The sequence below is a fragment of the Corythoichthys intestinalis genome, chromosome 19, assembly GCF_030265065.1.
Source record: "Corythoichthys intestinalis isolate RoL2023-P3 chromosome 19, ASM3026506v1, whole genome shotgun sequence".
Classification (NCBI taxonomy): domain Eukaryota; kingdom Metazoa; phylum Chordata; class Actinopteri; order Syngnathiformes; family Syngnathidae; genus Corythoichthys; species Corythoichthys intestinalis.
The window spans coordinates 33,617,123-33,633,333 of NC_080413.1; the positions used below are offsets into that span (position 1 = coordinate 33,617,123).

A 16,211-nucleotide genomic window follows, 5' to 3' on the forward strand; every position below is an offset into this window, starting at 1 on the left:
TTTATTAAGTCTGTGTGTGGGCCAGACGTTATTAATTTTAGGACAGAGGCTGGGGGCCAGATGAAATGTGTCCACAGGCCGCATTTGGCCCCCGGGCCGGACTTTGGACGAGTCTGGGTTAAATGGTTTAATCTACAAAAAAATTCATTGACAATTTGGTTACCAACTGCTAAAGAGTGTATACATTTATGTGCTTACTTCTTACTGATCTGAAGAAATTTTGTATAAAAGTGCTGAGAACAATCTTTACTGTTTGTGAAGTGAGGCGGGGCAATCTGTTGGTTGCTATTACTCTCTTAGCAGGTATGTTTACCACATGAGAAATACATCCTATTTATGGTCCGAGTCCATCTGTGTTACGTACGGAATTAACAATATTTGCAGCGTTATCTATAATCACTGGTATGGATTGAGTTGGCCTGCGTAACTTCCATTCAGTCATGGCGGTTTTTAATTAATCGACGTAGTATATGGACTACGCGTCCCATGATCATTCTGGGCTCACGCAACCAATGGCATGGGACTTGGGGGGATCTAACGTAGCACATCTAGGTTGCTATTTGATGATATCTAGTGTGTGCGTGTGAGTGTTGTCGGGCATTAAAAAAAGTTAACAAACGCCACAGAAGTCACGTCTGCTCATTACTGCACAACACCGGCATTTGACAATCGACTTTCAGAAACAGGACAAGTTTGAAGTACTGCTCTCTTAATTTGCCACTCATTGTTCACCATGTAACCGTGAGTTAGCTCTCTGTGACCCACGGTCTTAACCTGTCTTTTGTCAAACCGAGATTATTCGTAGTAGCAAAGTCAGCAACAATATAATGGCGGACTTGGTTGTACGTATCCGTAAAGACAGTCTTTGTTTAGTATGTACAAGAGGGGAAAGTGTATCAGCTCACCCCAAATGCTTACAAACAACGGATCTGTATGATATTAAAGCCAACAAGCCGCCTCCTTAAGTTTCTGTCTTTCCTCACGAGCAATGACCCTCGTGCGCAACCCCTCCCTCCTTTCATGCAATTAGGGGGAGGAGTGGAGGAGGGGGGCGGCTAGTGCAGAGTTTATTTTTTCAAGGCAAAGCTGCGCCGGACATTTTAGCGAGAGAGACGACTAAAATAAATTCGGAAAATACATTTTCGAAGCTTTTAGTTTGGATCGAATGTTTTTGCGTATTGAATCGAAGAGGGCGTTCAATACAAAACCGAGTATTGTTGCATCCTTATTTGATACTTTAATGCACATTATTTTAGTACATTAAGGCTACATGCCGATTGTTCTGTATAAGCCCACAGTATTGTTGTTTACTGTACTTCTAATAAAGGAGTGTACGTTTAAGTACATGGGATTTATTGTAAAAAATTTTTACCGTGGTATCGAAATGCCATGGTATCGAGAATCATGGAATTTTATTGGTATCGGCATCGACTACTAATTTTCTAGTATAGACCCCAATCACGTGACGTCACAACTCCGCCCCCCTGACTGGTGCCACCATATTGTCCGTCAGCTCATCGTGTTTACATATTACCGCTACGTACATTCCTCCTATTACTGCGTGTTTTTCTGCTTATCTAAGGAATCACCGCCTAGTAAACCCAAAAACCTTACTGACAATCGTTAACATTGATTAATCAAAATGGTGAAGGCATGTGTGGCGGTTGGTTGCAGTAACAGAGAAGATAAACGGTCATTTTAGTAGTTGCTGTGTGCCCATTGTTAAAAGGGCAAATATCGAAAGCAGCACGGTTTGTTTTATTTCGGTCCATAATGCGTTTGTGTCGACAGTCGTTAGACAGTGGCGAAAACATCAATATGATGCCAACACGGTCGCAGACATCATCAGACGGAAACTACGAAGCTCATCGCCACGGTCGCGCAACAAAAAGGTGAGCACAACAACAGGTATTGTGCCGAAATATAGCCGCCCTGCGTGAAATGTCCCCCCTGACGGGAGCGCCCACACGGAAACAGCTTTCTTGTACCGTGAATATGTATTATTTTACTCTGCTTGAACTAAGATGGTTATGTGGCCCAGTCCACGATTTGTTACTAAAATAAAGTACTAATATTTTGAGTAATTTATTTAAAACTGATCTTACAGTCGTGAATTCATTACTGTAAGGCGTCCATTAAAACATTTGGTGTTTTCACGTCAATAAAGCGTTATAAATAAGCGCTCCCGTCAGGGAGGACATTTCACGCGGGGCAGCTATTTTTCGGCACACACCGGCCCGTTGTCGTTCAAGTTTCATTTTACAGTCGTGACAACAGTGATGCTCAGCTGACCAAATGTCGGTTTATATTCGGGCCGGTGTTGATTTTGGGCACCCGACTCCTCATCGTGACATAAACTGGAGTATGATTGGAAATGTTGTGGTCTCAGGACAAGCTCTGACGCACGGGACGGGACCGGACGGGAGGAAACATCGGTTTGGGCATCAAATATGGATCTGGCGACTGGATCGACCGAAGCTTTTCCAAATAACGGCTTTTATGCAACTCATCCAATGAGTTTACAGCGTCTGAAAGCACCGGGGCTTCCATAATTTGCAAGTGAATACACCTTTAGAAACTACTATCAATGACAATACGGACACAAAATGACGGACAATATGGCGGCACAATACAACAATCACGTGATTGTGTGACGTTGGTGATTGGGGTCTATAGTGACATCCCTAACCAACGGTATATGCCCTGAAATAAGATGATATACAAAATGCAAGTGGCCCTATCTGTGTCATATCCGTATCGGCAACAGCCCGGTAGTCACTTGGACCGGTGTTCTAAAATTCCTTCCTAACGCGCGAGACGTCCTACCAATGCCTAGTGCGCATGCCCACATCTGTAAAATGTGGTGAGTACTAGGGATGCAACGATGCAGTTAAGTCACAGTTCGGTACGATTTTCGATACGAGGAACATGATTTTCGATTCAATACATTTAATGCTCTGAAACAAAAAATACAAGTGGTTTTTTTCAATGTTTTTTTTTTATTTTGCTAACAAGCAAAAATAACGACGCCATTATATAAACATGCATTATAGTGCATAATATTTATGTGCTTACTTCTTACTGATCTGAAGAAATTTTGTAAAAAGTGCTGAGAACAATTTTCACTGTTTGTAAAGTGAGGCGGGGCACACTGTTGATTGCTATTACTTTCTTAGCAGGTATTTTTACCACATGAGAAAAACATCCTATTTGTGGTCCGAGTCCATCTGTGTTATGTACCGAACTAACAATATTTGCAGCGTTATCTATAGACACCGGTATGGATTGATTTGGCCTGGGTAACTTCCATTCAATCATGGCGGTGTTTAATTCATCAATGTAGTATATGGACTATGCGTCCCATGATCACTCTAGGCTCACGCAGCCAATGGCATGGGATCTAACGTAGCACATCTAGGTTGCTATTTGATGATATCTAGTGTCTGCGCGCGAGTGTTGTCAGGCATTAAAAAAGTTAACAAACGCCACAGAAGTCACGTCTACTCATTACTGCAGAACACCAGCATTTGACAATCGACTTTCATAGACAGGATGAGTTTGAAGTACAGAGCTCTTAATTTGCCACTCATTGTTCATCACGTAACCATGAGTTAGCCCTCTGTGGCCCACGGTCTTAACCTGTCTTTTAACAAAGCGAGGTTATCCATAGCAGTCAAATCGGCAACAATGTCTTGGCGGACATTATTGTACGTGTTAGAGCCTCTGGCCCTCCTTCCTGAGCCCTGCCTCAGGTGAGGGGAGTTTGCTTGATTACAGATCAAACGTCAGACGGGTGGACCGGCCAGCTGTCAGCAATCATCATCAGCCAGCTTAAAGCCCGGCAGACGCACCACCACGTTGCCCGATCAACTTGTCTGGTTTCCTCGTCAGTTGTTCTCCACGCACTGCTAGTATATATATTGATTTTGACACATGGCTTATGACTTTTTTTCTCGCCTCCAGGACTTGATCAGCATCCTCGGATACCTCCGCTTACCAGTGGACCGCCAACCCACCACCTGCTATCCACGTTGGCGTCTACGGTGCCTCTCCCCTCAATCAATCTTCCTCTGCTCAATAAACTTGGCAACTCTCATCTGTTTCCCTATTGTCTGCGCTGGGACCGGTGCCCCACCGGTGGTGACCACATCATCATCACAGCATCAAAGCTCACCCAACATCTTGCTAAGCATTGGATCTGAACAATATTGAAGCCGGTGAGACGCTCGTAAGTTTCTGTCTTTCCTCACAAGCAATGATTCTCGTGTGCCACACCTCCCACCTATCATGCAGTTAGGGGGAGGAATGGAGGAGGGGTGCTGCTAGCGGCGGAGTCTGTTAATCATGGCAAGGCTGCGCCGGACAATTTAGCCTTTTAATGAGAGAGACGACAAAAATAAATTTGGAAAATACATTTTGGGAACTTTGTATTTGGATCGAATGTTTTTTGCGTATTGAATAGAAGAAGGCGTATCGAACGGTTCAATATAAAACCGAGTATTGTTGCATCCTTAGTGAGTACTTACCGTATTGGCCCGAATATAAGACGGCTCTGATTATAAGACAACCCCCTCTTTTTCAAAACTCAAGTTTGAAAAAAAGACTTTTTGCAAACCAAATTAATTTTTATACAGAAAATAATTACAGTACATCCGAAACAAATGGTTATAACATATATATTTGAGAGGAAAAACATGTTATTTTGCCTCATTCAAATCTTAATATCTAAACATTTAAATATGTAAACTAAAGTGCAATCACATTTGTAAATGAATGGATTTGGTTTTTGGAATGTAAATAAACCAATCTATTGTGATAAAACAACAAAATTGCAATAAATGCATTAACCATCAAAGTGAAGTCTAACTGTAACTGTAGTCTTGAAACAAATCTGAATAAGGAAAAACATTTCAATAAAATAATGCAAACTGGTTAAACTTGAGAGTAGCTGAGATCTGTCATGACAGAACATCGCTTCAATGATATCTGGCGCCATCTAGCGTCGTGAATGGGTCCACTTTTTCAGTCTTATTTCAATGCAAAAAACACAGTCTTATATTCGGGCCAATACGGTACTATTTTCGTTTTTATTGAGTCTTATTTTATCTTTTCAGTGGCTCAAAATACTTTTAGCTTTTACACATTGTGTTTTCTTCCAGTAGCTATAAATCAAAGTGTTATTCTGCTGACCATATTAGTTACGTAGTGTATTTAAAACACCCTTGTCAGATATTACTACATTTAAGTATATTTTCTTAAAGCATTCTTTAGTACATTCTTCCTGTATGCATCTAACCAAAACAAGCGGAAAGCGCAGCACGGTAGTACTTTGGGTGTCAAATTCGCCTTTGGTAGGACGTTTCGCAAGGGTTGGACATTTTGATAGAACACCGGATCGATGACAAATTATGCAATATTGCAGACCACTATTTCCCATACTGTTTGTGTGGATGTGCATAAGTCCCACTTACACAGAGAGAGAAAGACAAAGAAAGAAAAAGATAATGCAAATGACTGTAGGCCTTAGGACTACTCGAACGTTACTTGGGTGTTACATGACGCCTGAGGGCACCATGTTCGTAACCCCTGATACACGGCAATTAAAAAGACCATTTAGGTCAGGGCATTACTCCTCATAATTGTTGTAATAATATATTAATACATTGCAAATGCTGAAGGCATATACTCTTGAGCACCATTAACATAAAAGAACATTGAAGCCTCGAGCCTTTTTTAGGATACTAAACTTTTTGGATAAAAAAAAAATGAGTCAAGACTCTTGACATCCAGCTTCAACATCCTCCACACTGGTGTCTTGTAGCACAGCTAAAATTAGAGTTGTGGAAAAAAAAGGTGCTTGTATTGACACCAGTGAATCAATGTAGCACAAGCTTCTATACAAGACGGAGAACGCATGTTAAGCTTAGTAGAGAAGGATGAGGGAGGGGTTGAGGCAATTGACTCAAAAAAGGGCTAAATCCCCTGCAGAGAGAGAGAACTGTGCACTTTGAGGTGAGAAAATCACAAGGATAACATTGGATCATTGACAAGCTTGAAAAGGCTTGTCACACCTAGCAGTGTGATAATACAGGTAGCCCCAGGAACCGACGTACCCTCTTGTCATTTTTTTTTTTTTTTTTTAATAAATGTTGACTTTTGTTTTGTGATGCATGCTTTTATTTTGCCGCAGGAAGCGTAGAGCAGGTTGTACTTCAGCACACAAGAGCATTTAAACACCTGCCCACCCCACACACAGCACACATGAGTATGCAGCCAAGTGAAGAGGTGACAGCCTGCGCACACATTTGTTGCTAGTGAAGCATCCAGAGGCGATGGCTGTATATAACCCCTTTTATACGATTTATTGTGTGTTTTCAATTGTTGTCGAATACTTGAGGTGAGTTTATGTGATTGTTTTTGATGATGTGCAGACGCTAACTGATAGATACTAACAGTTATTGCTGTATAAGCATGTACTTGTAAAGGCAAATTTGAATTGCTGTTACTGAAGATGAAACTGATTTAATTTTATTTTATTTTAATTCAGCAAGTGTTGATGTCATCAGCAGCTGAATAAAGTCAGCAAACCAGACGGCCGTCTGACATCGTAATTTCTGACCTTAGCTCGCTGTCTAGGGATTTGATTTTCAAATTATTATATCTCATACTAACATTTATCTTTTAAGAAGTCTTTCTGTCCATGGTTCCCTTTAAGACTTTTTGGGTAGGACATGGAACTTAATGCAGGAGCAGAGGCAGCAGTTAATGCAGCAAAGACTTCTTCATATTCATCATATAGAGCAGCAAGAAGGCAGAGGTTTACACTGGTAGGAGACGGCTAATGTGTAAAGTGCTTAGAGGCTGATGAAAAGGTGGCTAACGGGAGAATTCTGATTAACTGTAATGACTACCACACTGCTACCGAGACATCAACATGTGTGATTTCAAGCCCTAACGTTATTTGACATTTTGTAAATTGAATCCAATAAAATTGCCTAAGGGTGGGACTAAAAAGCTTTTCTCCTACACAACGTAAATCCTGCAGTGTTTTGCTTTGTAATGAAGTATTTTGAATGCAAGCTCACTGCACCTAAATAACTTTTATTTCTGTTGGTGGTCTTTTGAAACATTCCATAATTTGTTACCTTGAAACGGAGGTTACATAATTACAGGGAGAATGAATGGATTACAGTATTTGGATTAAAATCTTACTAATTATTTTTTAGAGTCGAAAGAATTTAATTGTATGGAATTGTCTAAGAGACTAGAGGCTGGAGTTTGCACTGTATTTAATGGGCAGTTTTTCACTTTAAAAGGTACTACATGGAATATTTAGTGTTAATTTAATATCCTTTTTTTCTCCATGCACGCCCCACCAATGCCCTGATGAGTACACAGAGCACTGACATTTGAACTGACACTGCCCCAAAAAGCCCTTACACTGAGCGCACACACACCTACGCACGTCCACACACACCCCTGCTGCAGCAGTGCCGTTTCACCAAGCCTCCACCTAGTCTCCGCTAGGCAAAAACACTTTTCTAATCCACTTAAGACTTGGTACTAACAGTAATCTATCACATTTGCTGTTTTTACGTTTCTGGTGCCGATTTGATGGGTCGCTCATTGCTTTATGTTCTTGTTCCTATAAGCATGCCATTCCCGAGCTTAACACATGCTGCAGATCTGCTATAGGCCGGAGGCAGCAGTCCCGAGTAAAAACTGACCATATAGCACCTTTAAATTCAACTTCAACTCACGATGCCAGACATGGGGAGACAGCCAGAACATAAAATAGTATTAGATTGAAATTTTCAGTACGCACGTCGTTGTTCCAACTACCCCCGCATATCCTCCTCTTAAAACGGAGGAAGTTGTCCCTCATGAATTTCCACCACTTCGGAGATCTCACGGCAGGAGTTCGTGCATCGTATATTTTTGTTGTGCTTCGTGCTGGCATCACGTGATGCAGATACTGTACCCACACATAGGGGCAATTTACATGGTGACGCTCCGAGAATACGACAAATTTCAAATTTGCATTTTATATGGTACAGTCTCTATTCAAACAATGTCGCAATTCCGCGTGAAAACAATGTAGTATTCATGCCAGGCCCTAGGAGGCAGTGCAGCTTTACAAGGCGACAGCCAATGATGCACTTTGACACCAATAACCTCCTCAGCTCAGAAGATAACATACCCGCCCACTCGAAGAAATGGCATTTTTCTTTTGCTCCAAAAGGCACAAAAATGGAAACATTCCATATATTTAAATTAAAAATAATAAAAAAATAACAGTAAATTAAAGCTGACGTTTAATGCTATTTATTTCAATTTTATTTCAAAATATTTTTGTTATTTTATTGATTTTAAAATTATATTCATGTTGATGTTCCAATTTGAAAATGTTGTAAAAAAAATTTTAAATTGTGATTTTTTTTTTATTTAACCCATACATCTCAAAATAACGCATTTTAGAGATATAATTGCAATACGGTGATACAGTCAAACCGGATTTTCGCTTAAGGTTATCATACCGGTACATGTCTAGTGTCATGTTACAATTATGACGGTCTTATGACAGTCAGATGACGCCGCTGTCAAATAAAGTGTTCGTGTCATATTCAGACCAGTGTAGTCTTACGCAAGTTAGCATATACTGATATACTGTATACTGACATACTGGACTGTCTCAGAAAATTAGAATACACAATATTCTAATTTTCTGAGACAGTCCTGTACATTAATCCACCATTTAAAGCAGGGGTGTCCAAACTTTTTGCAAAGGGGACCAGATTTGGCGTGGTAAAAATGTGGGGGGCCGACCTTGGCTGACGTCCTTTACATAGAACAATATACAGGACTGTCTCAGAAAATTAGAATATTGTGTATTCTAATTTTCTGAGACAGTCCAGTATACTGATGTCACAGGTAAGGACGCCGATCGCCATAAACCACCTTCTCGTTTGGAATACAATCTTAATCGGAATGGGCTGGATTGGGTTAGAATATTCTGAATGGGGTGTGTATATGAAGCATTTTTATTCCGACCAGGCTTTCCATCCGAAAATGTGTCCATATAAACATATCTAATGAGTGGTAATGTTAATATGCACTGTCCTTGTAAATAAATAAATAAATTCATTAATGACAACCAATCAAAAAAAGTCATCAAGTCTTGTTTCAACTGACCTCATCATCTCTTCCACTTTATCGTCAACGTCAAGGTCCTCTTCGATAGCCTCAAACCCAAAGGTTCTTGCTGCTGCTGCATTGTTTACAGGGTACCGAGGAGGTGACAGCTTTCCGTTGGGTGTGGCAGCAAGACTGTCACGGCCATTCTGTGACAGTGCCACCAGTGAAACAGGTGAGGGCAGGATAGTGGTGGGTGGAGGCGGAGCTGGAGGAGGGGAGGTGTCATAGCTATTACTAAGAGAGGGCGAGAGCCCCCCATTGCTGCCAAACTGAGTCTGCGTGGCCGTGGATATCTTGGAGGTCGTAGAGGAGGCAGTGGTTGCGGAGTGTTCGCCAACGCCGACTTCGCCATTGTTGATGGCGCCGTTGCACGTCACGGAGGAGGTGGTGGTTGCCGAGGCAGTGTTGTTGGAGGCAGAGTTGTTGGTGCAGTTGTTTGTCCCGCCTACCATGTAGGACGAAGAGGAAGAGGAGGAGGATGAGGTGCGGCGACCAAACTTGTCACCGTGCTCCCGGTCCAGCCGGTCCAGAGTTTCGAGCGCGTGGAGTATCTCCTGTTTGGTCATGCCGGAGCGACGCAGCCGCTGCAGCAAATCTATCTGCTCAATAGTGAAGCGTGGCTCTTCGCTGAAGTCAGACATCCTGATGCTGAACTGGAGACAAAACAGAATGGTTGTGAGACTGAGGACAGCGATGAAGTAAAGAAAACACAAAGGGTATCTGAGGTAAAAAGCTATGAGGAGACAGAAACAGAGATGAAGGGATTGTGAAGGGGGAAATGAGAGGATTAAGGAGGAAAGGGTGAAAAACAACGCAACTGCAGATGGGCTGAGAAAATGAGAAAGATGAGGCAGAGAGAGGAAGCGGTGAGGGGAAAGTCGAGAGAAACTAGGGAAAGTGAGAGAACAAAAACTGCAAGATGAAAATAAAGCCGCGGCAGATAAGAAAATGAAGAGTGAGAGATAGAAGTGTGAAAAGAAAAAGGAAGGGAGGGGCCAGGCATGGAAAAAAAAATCTGCTATTTTTGGGAACCGGCGAGCAACACACAAAGTGCCAGAGTCACCTTGACAGCTGATTCGATCTTAACATTCTGACTGCCATTCTTGAGCAGCTCCTCTATATGCGCGCCTCCCACGCTCGATGCTTTTCATAAGCAATTTGCTATGCTAAAAATCAATGTGTCTAGAACAAGACTGCAGTACATTTTGTGCCAGCACACCTTATAACTATGGGGATGATAATTAGGTTTAGGCTGGAAGGATGCATAGTACTGATCTCAGGACAAAGTTATAGAAGATTTTGAGAAAAACTGGGTGGTCCCTCTCATTTTGTTAGATGCATTAAACGTAGAGGTGAAAAACATAACTTGAAAATAATATGGGTATTGTAAATACTAATTTGTCTGCAATAAAAATCTTCCAAATGTAGAACTAAAATTAGCATCGCAATTGAAGAGTCACATTATGTCAGCATATATTCATTGTCAGTCTTCTAAAGGGTAGTTTGTTATTACACAGTAGCTGAACATTGAAATGTTTGCTGCATTATCATCCGGGCTTTACAAAGTGCACTACAGCTGTAAATGATTATCAAGCAAAGTTACAAAGAAAAGTGTGCAAATGACACTGATATAAGCAACATTTAACACAGAAATTAATATTCTATAGTTTATTTTGAGCAGACATTTTGTTTCCCTCAAAAGGGTAACTGAGCAATTATTAACTATGCTGTTCAAGCATTTACAGAGTTACAGCGCCCGCCATAATGACTGGTACTGCTGGTTGAAGATGCAGTCTTCAGCTTCTAAATATTTTCATAAACTCATCTGTTCCATAATCACTAGCATCCATGATGTTAATATTTTGCACAATTGTTTTTGCCAACAAAACAGCATCCAATTTTCTCCTATAATGTTTCACAAAGTCAAAGAATAGAGAAAGACTGATCTTAAACAAAGATATTCAGTGTGACTTGGGTCCTCTCCTTTACAGTCACTTCAGCAGGTTTTCCATTGGGTCAGGGGACTGGGATGGCCATGGGAGGAGCTTGATTTTCTATGTAGATTTGGCCATATGTTTAGGGTCATTATCTTGCAGAGGCCACGAAATTTTGATTTGAATTGTCCTGGTATTTGGAATCATTCTTGATACCTCGCACTTTAACATGATTCCTAGGGTTTTTAGACTAAAAACAAGCCAAAAGCATCACTGACTGACCCCAATAAGTTACAGTGGGTATTAAGTGCCTCTTTCCGAACTAGGGATGTCCCGATCCAATTATGAGATGGGACATCAGGCCGGTCACACCATGTTTCAGAGGATCGGAATTGGGTGAAAAGTATCTGGTCTTTAATTTTAAAAAATATATTTATGTTTTTTCTGCCTAATGCTCGTACAGCCTGTCACTCTCCCTTCTGCTGCTTTTTCTGGGTCAGCGGTGCAACTGGAGTTCGCTAGTTAAAATTAACAATGATTGACAGGTTTGTAGCCTTGATCTGTAAAGTGAAGGCTCTATAGCTCTATGATCAAAGGCACAAATGTGTTAATCATCGTTTAGTCAATCTTCGTTGTCAGCAGCGTCAGCGTCAAATCATGAGTGAATTTGAGTGGACTCAGATGAATTATATGAATGTCATGGAAAGTGATCAAAAGTTTGGTGTTAAAGGTGATGCAATGAAAAATGTGGATGCACCTACATTTTGTGCTGGTGCACCTTAAGAAAAAAATTAAGTGCACCAGTGCAACTAATTCAAAAAGTAAGTGTGGAGCCTTGGCAATATATATCACAATTCAAAAAGTAAGTGTGGAGCCTTGGCAATATATATTACAATGTTAGTGTTCTCCTACTGTCATTCAAGCTTAATGTATATATACATATATACATCAGGCAGTCTGTCATTATTTAGATGTTGGAATTTACTACTTGTTGGATGTTGAAAAAAAGAGCAATAAATTCAATTTTTGCACATTAATATTTGCTTTTGTGTATACTTTAAAATTTTAAATATATCTTTAATTAGAATTATCAACTTGACATTATGTTATCGGGTGGAACGAGGACGAAATTATCGGTTATATGTATCGGTTGAAAAATGTATTATCATTAGGGGTGTAAAGGTACACAAAAATCTCGGTTCGGTATGCACCTCGGTTTTGAGGTCACAGTTCGGTTCATTTTCGGTACAGTAAGAAAACAAAATGCAAAATATAAATGTGCTAGTTGTTTATTACACACCTTAGTGCTTTCAACAATAGGAACATTAGCCAATACAAAGCTAGAATTCTGCTCAAAAAGTAGCAGTTATTTAAAGATAATCCAAAAACAATTTGCCTTTCAGACCCCGCGTATTGGTCAGCTTTCTTTCTGAAAGAAAGAAGAAAAAAGAAGTCCTGTGCGAAAGAGAAAAGCATGAGAGTGTTTTCTTTAATTTTTTTACGGAAAATAATTATTTTTGTTCTATTGTCTAGCAACTTGAGCTGTGGCTGTCGGTTTAGTCTATAAATTCTATTTAGTTCAATTTTACCTAAAATATTTCAGTTGATTTTTTTGTTATATTATTATTTTAACATCATATTCATGTTGATGTTCCAATCTGCAAATATGTTGTGAAAAAATAAAAAAATCCTGTTCAATGAACTGATTTTTTTGACCTATTCATCTAAAAATAACACATTTTAGAGCTATAATTGAAATACCGTGATACCATGAAACCGCGGTATTTTTGCCTAAAGTTATCATACCGTCAAAATCTCATACCTCATCTCATGCCTATTTGAGAGTCTACATATTTAGTTTTCTAACTGAGTGGACACAATAAAGGTGAGATGAGCGAGGTATTTCTCGTGTCGCATTCAAGAACTCAGATTTCTAGCCATCACCCACCTTGCTGTCCATGACAATGCGGATCCCAGCACATCTACTGTACAGAGTCTAATCAGTTGATTACACTCATCATGTGTCGACATACACGAAAGTGTCCTTTCCATTTTATCCATATCTGATGACCATCAATCCTCCCCCAGTCTTTCATTCCAACACATTGTTGAGGACAGCAAGGTGGCTGATAGCTACAAATCTGAGCAGTTCTTGACCACGACACGAGCAGTTGCATTTGCCCTCGTTTCAAAACAAGTCGATGGACTATTTTGTTCGCCTCTGTGAAAACACAGAGAAACTTTTTTGAGAAAAACTACAAAGGTAAACGGACAAAGCCCTCAAAGCCGGTTACCTTGTTGCTGAACTTGTTGCTAAATCCAAAAAGTCACTTACTGTGGCTGAGACAATATTACCTGCCTTCAAAGCCATTGTCAGCGAGATGTTTTCCCCTGATGGGGTTAAGGACATTGATAAAGTCCCCCTGTCTGATAAATCTGAGCTTTTCAAGCCTAAGTGCTATAAAAAATAAAAACAGAGACTAAGAGCTGTTGACGAAGATTCCTGCCAGGATATCGGCTTGTGTTCATCCATACAGGCTCAAGTTTCACACTGAGTAAGTATAAATATTGAGATTTTATAAATAAATATACTGAACAGAAAGTAATTTTGGAACATTTTTGGTTTGTGGTGTGCTGTCAGATTTTTTCCAATGTAAAAACGTGCCGTGACTCAGAAAAGGTCGAAAAACACTGATATACAGCAATCATTCACTAGGGCTGTCAAACGATTAAAAATTATAATCGAGTTAATCACAGCTTAAACATTAATTAATCGTGATTAATCGCAATTTAAACCATCTATAAAATGTGCCATATTTTTATGTAAATTATTGTTGGAATGGAAAGATAAGACACAAGACGGATATATACATTCAACATACTGTACATTAGGTCTGTATTTGTTTATTATAACAAATCAACAAGATGGCATTAACATTAACATTCTGTTAAAGCGATCCATGGATAGAAAGACTTGTAGTTCTTAAAAGATAAATGTTAGTACAAGTTATAGAATTTTTTTAATATTAAAACCCCTCTTAATATTTTCGTTTTAATAAAATTTGCAAACTTTTCAATCAAAAAATAAACTAGTAGCTCGCCATTGTTGATGTCAATAATTACACAATGCTCATGGTGCTTAAACCCATAAAATCATTCGCACCCAAGCGCCAGCAGAGGGTGACAAAACACCAAAAAACACAAGTAACAAGTGGACATGACACTGTGCTGTCATTTTAATCTGTTTGAGCGGGGCATGTGCGATAATTGCGCCAAATATTTTAAGGTGATTAATTTAAAAAAATAATTACCGCCCGTTAACATGATAATTATGACAGCCCTATCATTCACAGATTAACCCCTTTAGCCTGGATAAAATGGTATTATATGAAAATAATGTAGTCATGGGGAGTAAACTAGTCTTCCTAAACAGACCTATTTAAGTTATCTGTTGAAAACTACGTTTTAATATCGCAATAAATCGCAAACCCACAAAAAAATAGCAAAGTTAGTTTTTTCTAATACCATTCAACCCTAATTTAGATCTACTTTAACAGGTCACTAGAGAAATGTGGTTTTCATCAAATATTGTAACTTATGCATCAAATGTCTAATTAAAAGGGGATATATTTAACAATGATAATGTTTATCCTTCTTAAAATACATCAAGTATGTGATTGCATTACTCCATCGCATTTTGCATACATACATGTTGCAGTCCTCCTTAAAGTTACTTCAGTACGCACTGGTTTCCAGAAAGTTAAGTCACCCGTTTTGGTTTTCATTAGAATCGCAGTGGTGATGTCAACGTGTCTTTGGTTTAATCACTGAAGGGCAAGCCAACAAGTGATGGCAGATTTCACGCCCTTTTTGCCCAAACAGCTAATGTTAGCAAATGTTGCTGTGGCAGAAGGATAATGTCCGACATGCCAGTTTTAACTCACCACACCTGGAACGAATATTCCGAATCATATTGGGGAGAAGCGTATCGGCCCTCAAGTACAAAAAATAACTAAAACAAAAAGCAAATCGATTGTTTCCGCAACTATGCGGTATGCGTTTGTTAGCATTACATGCTAGCTGTGCCTAAACCATGACTAGCTGACGGAAGACGCACCGGAGGCTGCTGCTCGCGATGGTTTGATATTAATATAACAACCTTAACAGTATATTGTGTGGCAAACTGCAAGACTTACCTCAGTTTAAACTGTCCGCTTCACCATCTAACTTCAACAAGCGACCAAAAGCCCACCTCGACTTAAAGGAGGCCCAGTATTACCGCAGTTTGATGTCAGTGCCCCGTTCGACTATTTTTCCAAGGAATTCTAATCAGAGGCGAATTATTCGCCTCTCCGCTTTGTCTGTCTGACAACAGCCATATTGACAAGTAGCACTTTCGAGGAGCTCTGAGGGAATTGTAGTTTTCGCTTCAAAAATGTCTCCTCCATGCGACGGAGTTATTGAGAGTAAAAACTACAAATCCCTTAAAGGAAGAGGAGGAGGGTTGCTGGTGGCCCAGCTCTACAGTTGTCACTGAAAACACTGTATATGAATTCCCTCACACGATTGAATTATGTACATTTCATGTATACTAAATAAATACATATTTCCTGTTACAATAAATAAAAATGTTCTTTCTTTCTACTATTTTGTCTTTTGCACCTACCATTGTTGATATTTTTGGGGTATTTTATTTAATTTCTTACCATTCCATATCCCCACAGGACCTGAAATACAAAACCTAAAGTTCCAATTTTACATATGAATGCATTATTCATTGGGAATTTAAAGAAATTCTTTGTAGATGGTATTATCAGCGCTCTTAAAATCTGATTGGGCTTTGAATTCTGAATTTTTGACACCTCAATGTCAATGATGGGTTGCACAGTCTTTAAGAAAACAACAGAGGGCAGCAAAATCAAGTACAATACACGAATATGATTTCTAAACCTAAGCAGTTAGCATTTTCTGATGATCATCAGTAAAGAGGCAATGCACAGAGCAAATACAGCATTTAAAAAAAAAAAAACCTACAACAACCTTGGAAGGTTGTAAAAAACGTATTTATTAGGCGAAAGAATT

General features: G+C 39.7%; 1 protein-coding gene across 2 annotated transcripts in view; it reads right to left on the bottom strand.

The window, feature by feature from the left end:
• The window catches only part of hmbox1b (homeobox containing 1 b), a 44,363-nt gene extending 28,772 nt beyond the window's left edge, over positions 1-15,591 (bottom strand). For both annotated transcript variants that reach the window (XM_057823018.1, XM_057823017.1), the window contains exons 1-2: positions 15,326-15,591; positions 9,193-9,848 (exon numbers count right to left, since the gene is read on the bottom strand). In XM_057823018.1, coding sequence (XP_057679001.1) covers positions 9,193-9,836 — 644 coding nt within the window. In that variant the 5' untranslated portion in view covers positions 9,837-9,848; positions 15,326-15,591. The remainder of the gene's footprint in view (positions 1-9,192; positions 9,849-15,325) is intronic.
• Between the last annotated feature and the right edge of the window lie 620 nt (positions 15,592-16,211).